Below are 7,221 nucleotides of genomic sequence, written 5' to 3' on the forward strand. Positions count from 1 at the left end.
AAATATGTGATATCTCTTTTCAAGTTTCAATTTCTGACACTCATGTAGGGAACTCCTAAAATCAACAAGCAAACAAAACCCAGCAATGTAGAGCAACATACATATTTGCTATGTACCAGTATGTAATAGTTAAAACCATGATCCCGAAGAATATTTCATTAAAAATGCTTAAATTTTGGGGAGGCCAAGAAGGGAGGATCACAAGGTCAGTAGATTGAGACCCTTCTAGCTAACACAGTGAAATGCTGTCTCTACTAAAAATACAAAAAATTAGCCAGGTGTGGTGGCACATGCCTGTAGTCCCTCCTACTTAGGAGGTTGGGATAGGAGAATCATTTGAACCCATGAGGTGGAGGTTTCAGTGAGCCAAGATCACGCCACTGCACTCCAGTCTGGGAAACAGAGCGAGACTCTGTCTCAAAACAAAAACAAAAACAAAAACAAAAACAAAAAAAAGCTAAAATTTTAATGCTGAATAAAATGAAAGAAACTAATTGAAAAACTAAATATGTTACTATATGTCTTCCCTTCTTACTTCCCCACAATTTTCTGCTTCTGACTCTTATGTGAATATATCTTTGAAGTTATATATTAGTGAAATGTTTAAGCATGGCCGAAGATATACAGTGTATCTATTTTATGTCATCAAGATTCACAACGAACATAAGAATTTCAAAATAATAGATTTCTATAACCAAATAGCTAATCTTGGTGAAACTGTGTGAAAGGTATCCAGCCTAGTATCTGGAAACTTTTGGAGATCTTGCAGATTTGGCTCCCCAGAAAAGTCAAGGGGAAGCCATGTAGCCTAGATTTAGCCAATTAAGATCATTTTCCAGAAGTTTTGAATTTTAAACATAATGAATCAAGGGTAGAAGAAAACATTAGATTTTTTAATACTAGTACTAGTAACCTAATAATTCATAGTTTTTGTTCCAGGTAACTCTCAAGAGTTCTGTATTTTTCTTCCTTGTTCCAGGTAACTTTCAAGAGTTCTGTATTTTTCTTCCTTCTATGTCAGACTTGATTACTATATTTGCTACAAAAAACTCCTAAATGATATTCATAAAAACTTAAATTAAGCTGTAGATATTTAGAAAAATACTTAAATTGTTAAAAATTACTTAACATAACATTAGCACATAGTGACTCTATTAAGTGATAGCAACAATAAAATAATTATTGCTTATTTTCCCTGTCATCAACAATACGAGAAAAATCTTATGATTATTATTTTTATAACAAATAAAGTAATTATAGAGTAAGTAAATTATTCTGAATATATAGCAATAGAAATTAGAAAACTAAGGCCGGTGAAAGAGAGAACTTGCTCAGTGGGTAGCAATGCTCCCTGTGCATGGGCTGCTTTTAGCAGCTGTTAGTGAAAATGCAAATCTGGCAAAGTTTACAAAAGGGATGTATACAATGGATGTCACCCTGCTGAAGTAAAATTTTTAGTGAGCTTCTCAATTCAAAAAGCAATTATTTTCCAGAAAAAATCAAATATGGAAAATTAAATATACAAATTGTATTCAATTCCTCCTTTCTCCATTTCTCTCTCTCTTTCCCCTTCCTTCCTTCCTTCCTTCGTTCCTTCCTTCCTTCCTTCCTGCCTCCCTCCCCCACTCTCTTTCTTTCTCTTTCTTTCTTTCTTTCTTTCTTTCTTTCTTTCTTTCTTTCTTTCTTTCTTTCTTTCTTTCTTTCTCTTTCTTTCTTTCTTTCTTTCTTTCTTTCTTTCTTTCTTTCTTTCTTTCTTTCTTTCTTTTCTTGTGTCTAATGGAAAAATAGTTGAAATAGTTTTTTTTTTTTTTTTTTTTTTTTCCCCAAGCCAAACTGTATCCAGCTTTATTAAAGATACTTTCCATAAACAATCATGGTATTTCAGGCAGGACATGGGCAGACAATCGTTAACAGTATACAACAACTTTCAAACTCCCTTCTTCAATGGACTACCAAAAATCAGAAAGCCAGTATAAAACCCAATGAAGTCTTCATCTGATGCTCTGAACAGGGAAAGTTTAGAGTGAGGGTTGACATTTCACATTTAGCATGTTGTTTAACAACTTTTCACAAGCCGACCCTGACTTTCAGGAAGTGAAATGAAAATGGCAGAATTTATCTGAAGATCCACAATCTAGAAATGGAACCAATGCTGTTTTGACAGGTGCCATCTCAGTGGCATCACTGGAAAGTCCAGATTGCCTGACACACTGGTAACCAATGACTATGGGTCAGGTCCCAACAGATGTCTGGGCTTAAGGGAGTTAAGTCTATGCTGAAAGATGGAAAGGGAGAAGAGGACATAAAAACAAATTTGTTTTTCCATACCACAAGGTTTTTGTGCCAAGGTGGCCATGTGTGTCAAAGTCAGGGAATCCCTCCTCCTGGGAACCAAGAGGAAGTCTCTCAAAACTAGAAGGGAAAGGTGTTTTCCCCACATCAATCCAGCTTTGGAGACATTCTATTAGTGACATATGCCCCTTCCCCCAAAAACAACAATGAAGTGTTCTGTGTGCTAACAACATAGCTTTAAAAAAAAAAAAAAAAAAAAAAGTAAAACAAAATTCTGCATTTTTATAAAACTTGATAAAAAATAGTATTTCAAACTGTACAGTCACCAGAAGTACACAGTTATCAAAAATGCACACACTTCACTTGGCATCTCCAGCACCTTCAGCTTTCTGTGCCTGGTCTGTTTTGGCATCTCCGTTTTCTGCAGGGTTATTCCCCTCCTTGCCAGCATCAGCTTTTCCCTTTTTCCCTTTGGGTACCTTCTCTCCCTTCTTTGCAGGGGCCTTTTTAGGCTTGGGCTCTGGCTTTGGAGGAGCAGGTTTAGCAGACAACCTCGCGGATCTTCTCTGTGGTTCGTCCTTCACCTTGGCTTTATCTCCTTTAGCATCCCCTTCAGCCTTTCTCTTGGGCATGGTGGCGACGGCGGCGGGACGTAGGTGCTGGACGCGGGATGCAGCGCGCGCGGGCTTTGGTCGGTCCGGGGGTCGTTCTCGCCTCTTCTTCTTCCTGAAATAGTTTTAATCATTCAAATTAATTCAGAATCCCTAATCTTTGTTCTATTAGTCTTTCTTTGAAATTTATGATATCTGTGCTTTTGCAATTATATAACATTAACTAAAGCTAGTGTGATTTCTTTCTGGGTCTGTTATCTGTCATGTGATGCTATACTAGAGTGAGGTTGGAATTTGTCGTCTTATTGCTACACAGAATCTGTTTTGTCAGTCTTAAGATCTCTGTTTTAATGTTAATACTGGTCAGTTGTGGTTGAATTCCAAAAAAAGTAGGGTATCATGTGACATGTTAGAACCCCTTTTGCAATCATGGCCTAAACTAGTTTTTCAGGTTAACTTTAGAATGCCCTTGGCCAAAAGGAGGGATCTATTCAGTCCTTTTGGGAATCTTAGAATTTTATTTTTGATTTATACTGTCCAATGCACACCTCTGTCACAGATTTCTCCCAGAAAAATAAAGGAGTTATTGTCACATCTGTTTGTCAGTTAGGAAAGAGAGGAAGGCACGGTAATCCATAGGGTGGCCATGATACAAAATAAGATTCCTGAAGGTGTGCAAGAGATGGAGAAGGAGAACACATGAGCACACACTGTATGGAAAATACCTGGACACCAAGGCATGAAACCAAAGCAATGCATGGAGTGATATTACTCTCTTGTGAAGATCAAATTAATCTTCAAATTTAGGCCTACTTCCTCAGCATTCACATCAGTTACAGAGTATAAGCCTAGGAAAGTGAGAAGCTATGTCATAACTAAACTCTTGTATCAAAATAACAAGTATCTGATTTGATGTTACTTTTTGACATTCAAGTTTCATAGCTAGAAATATTTTTCTTTTTCATTGTCACCATGAAGAAAGTTAATATATCTGCTAGGTAGTTTCATCACCTGTTCAAAAATAAACGTTTCTTAGTTCCTAAAATATGGCTTTCATCTCAAAAATGACTTGTGAACAGTTTACCAAAGTGTTGGAATAAGATGTGGTAAATCTCCAAGGCTCTGCATTTTGTTTCTAGTACATTTGCGAAAATTATGTTAGAAGTAATAACTGACTTTCTGCACAGGAAAACCTTGGTCTTGGCACACACACATGGATCATATCCTCATGCTTTCAACTTTTATATCAAAGAGAATTTTATGAGTAAAGGAGATTTGGAGATCTTACTTTTGATGCAATGTCTATATTCCCAGTGTTGATTATGTCTATGTATAATTAATGCACGTCCTTCACTGATTTGAATAATGATGAAATGTTTTAACATTTCTAGGATTAGGGCAAAATCTAATTGGGTAAACTAAATGGCAAGGTGTCAATATCATCATCTTAGCTCTATTATCTTCATATTTACAGAACTGAATTTCACTGCTAACCCATTTAAGAATTTCTTTTAGTAGTGGTCATATGTGCATCTGCAACATACTTGTTTTCTCAAAAAAATACTGGATAGAGAAGCCAATGTTTAGTGAATGCAGACAAGAGCAACATAATGGCCTCAAGTTTCCATAAGACATTGGTTCTGGAAATGCTGTCAATGGATTTAAAATAGGGAGTACATTACAAATGTCATTAGGCAGGCTTATTCCCTACCTTTCAAAAGCCCTCCTGTACTATTACATTTAAGGAAAATGGATGGAGTCATTTCTCTTTGAAATTCTTACTTGACCCATGGCAGAGCTTTCTCTTCTAAAATTGTTTCTCTTTCATCTTACCAACTCTTTTTACTGTAGTTTTGAACCTACATTGGCTGCACTGTGTGAAAGTCTACAGACATCACTTACCCTCTATAATAATGATGCTTCCACTGCAAGGCTCAACTCAGGGGTGGGATTATTTGAGCACAGATCTAATTCCCGTGCATGTACCATCGTTTAATTTCAAGCACTACCACTAAAACATAAAATGTTTTTGTATGTATATAAATGTATGCAAGCTCATTATAATGTAAAGAACATATATTAAAGGGACAATGTTATATAATTTCACAACCACTAGAAGAAAAAAAATGGGGCACAATGGCTCACCCCTGTAAACCCAGCACTATGGGAGGTTGAGATGGGAGGACCCTTTGAGCCCAGGGGTTTGAGGTCAGGATGGGCCACAAAGGGAGATTTTTGTCTTTACATTAAAAAAAAAGTCAAAAAATTAGCCAGGCAAAGTGCTATGCACCTGTTGTCTCAGCTACTCAGGAGGCTGAGGTGAGAGGATTGCTTGAACCTGGGAGGTCAAGGCAGCCACGAATTGTGATTGCACCCGGCATTCAGCCTGTGTGACAGAACAAGGCTTAGCTAAAAAAAAAAAAAAAAGAAAAAGAAAAAAAAAAAAAAAAAGGAAAAACCAGCGTATTATCAGTGTAGAGGAGAATGTTGAGTACTGTGAACTCTGCTTTATTACTTTTGGAAGTGTAATTGGCATAACCACATTGTAGAAAGAGTGGTAATTATCTTGTAGTTAAACCTCTGAACAACCTAGGATCCCACTACACTCTTAGAATATGCACTAGAGGAATTATTAAAAATGTGCATTTAGGCCAGACTCAGTGATTCACGCCTGTAATCCCAGCACTCTGGGAGGCCGAGGCGGGCAGATCACAAGTTCAGGAGATCCAGACCATCCTGGCTAACACGGTGAAACCCCATCTTTACTAAAAAATACGAAAAATTAGCCAGGTGTGGTGGCGGGTGCCTGTAGTTCCAGCTACTCGGGAGACTGAGGCCTGACAATGGCGTGAATCTGGGAGGCGGAGCTTGCAGTGAGCCGAGATCACGCCACTGCACTCCAGCCTGGAGGACAGAGGGAGTCTCTGTCAAAAATAAAAATAAAAATAAAAATAAAAATGCATTTATAGTAATGCTCAAAGATTTTTTTAGCAATGTTATTAAAAAATCATGAGGTTTCAATCAGGATATGCAAATCATTCCAGTTACTTTAACAGAGAAAATTAAATATAAAAATTATTAACTATATATAATTTTGTTAACTAGACTGATACCTAATTTCAAGGCAGAAAGAGAACATAAAGTTTTCACAAAGGAAGAAACTGCAGGAAGCAGCCAACATCTTTAGGACTAAAGGTTACAAAATGGAAGAGATGGAACATATTAATATTCTTGAGTAAAGTTGATGAATCTTTCTTGATTATAATAGATGTAATTAATCCAATCCACATTTTTATTAATAGTGGAGCACCAGAAGGGTGCTGACTTAAAAACTGCAGCTATTTGGTTTTGGCCCTTAAATTTATTAGGTACTCCTCTAGGGTCTCCTATTGAGTTAATATAAACGTTGGAATTAAAAGAATGTATTAAATCTCTCCGACTTCAGTGGCCATGTGGATTCTTGGAGATCTTATGGAATGCCAGGGTGGATGGAATGGGCAACTAAACTAAGGCACAAATCCTGGTCCAATTGGATTGTAACAGGTCACAGAGGTTCCTCTTTCCACAATACCACCAGACATCAGCAGGGGGTATATGAAGAGCGGAGTAGTTGCTTTTGTCTTACTCACCTGTTACATTTAGGATATGGGTACAAGTTGAAAGTTCTCCCTCCGGCTTATTGAACTATGCCCCCTGCTTAGAGAGGCAAGAGGGTGATTCACATTCCCTATGGAGAATGAGAAGATTGCTTTCGGGTCTGATCTTTGCAAGGTGGGAAACAGCAGTGATAGACTTTTGCAAGTCTTATTTCCCCATGCATTACTGTCCTGGTATACAACCAACATACAACACATTCTTTTCAAAATGGTATTCCATCCTAGGGGAAATGGAACCACCTGTGCCTGAGGCCGCCCAGCAGAGCATGCACAACAGTCGCTTTTGTTGAGGGCTAGTACCGAAAATTTGACCCATTGAACCCAGCATTTACATCCCCATATCTGGTCTCAATTTTCACAGCTTACCTCAGGTCAGTTATCTTTTTTTTTTTTTTTTTTTTTTGAGACGGAGTCTCGCGCTCTCGCCCAGGCTAGAGTGCAGTGGCCGGATCTCAGCTCACTACAAGCTCCGCCTCCCGGGATCTCAGCTCACTACAAGCTCCGCCTCCCGGGTTTACGCCATTCTCCTGCCTCAGCCTCCCGAGTAACTGGGACTACAGGCGCCCGCCACCTCGCCCGGCTAGTTTTTTGTATTTTTTTAGTAGAGACGGGGTTTCATCATGTTAGCCAGGATGGTCTCGATCTCCTGACCTCGTGATCCG

At 38.2% G+C, this 7,221-nt stretch overlaps 1 protein-coding gene across 1 annotated transcript; it reads right to left on the reverse strand.

Annotated features, from left to right (window-relative positions):
- Window positions 1–1,829: 1,829 nt before the first annotated feature.
- Window positions 1,830–3,034, reverse strand: LOC103236261 (non-histone chromosomal protein HMG-17). The gene has a single exon (XM_037992021.2). The coding sequence runs from the start codon at window positions 2,922–2,924 to the stop codon at window positions 2,652–2,654; it is 273 nt and encodes a 90-aa protein (XP_037847949.1). The 5' UTR covers window positions 2,925–3,034; the 3' UTR covers window positions 1,830–2,651.
- Window positions 3,035–7,221: the final 4,187 nt, after the last annotated feature.

The sequence above is a fragment of the Chlorocebus sabaeus genome, chromosome 7 (assembly GCF_047675955.1).
Source record: "Chlorocebus sabaeus isolate Y175 chromosome 7, mChlSab1.0.hap1, whole genome shotgun sequence".
NCBI classification, from domain to species: domain Eukaryota; kingdom Metazoa; phylum Chordata; class Mammalia; order Primates; family Cercopithecidae; genus Chlorocebus; species Chlorocebus sabaeus.

What these genes read in the sequence shown, in the direction of transcription:
- LOC103236261 (XM_037992021.2), bottom strand. Translation starts at nt 2,924, where the DNA reads ATGCCCAAGAGAAAGGCTGAAGGGGATGCTAAAGGAGATAAAGCCAAG.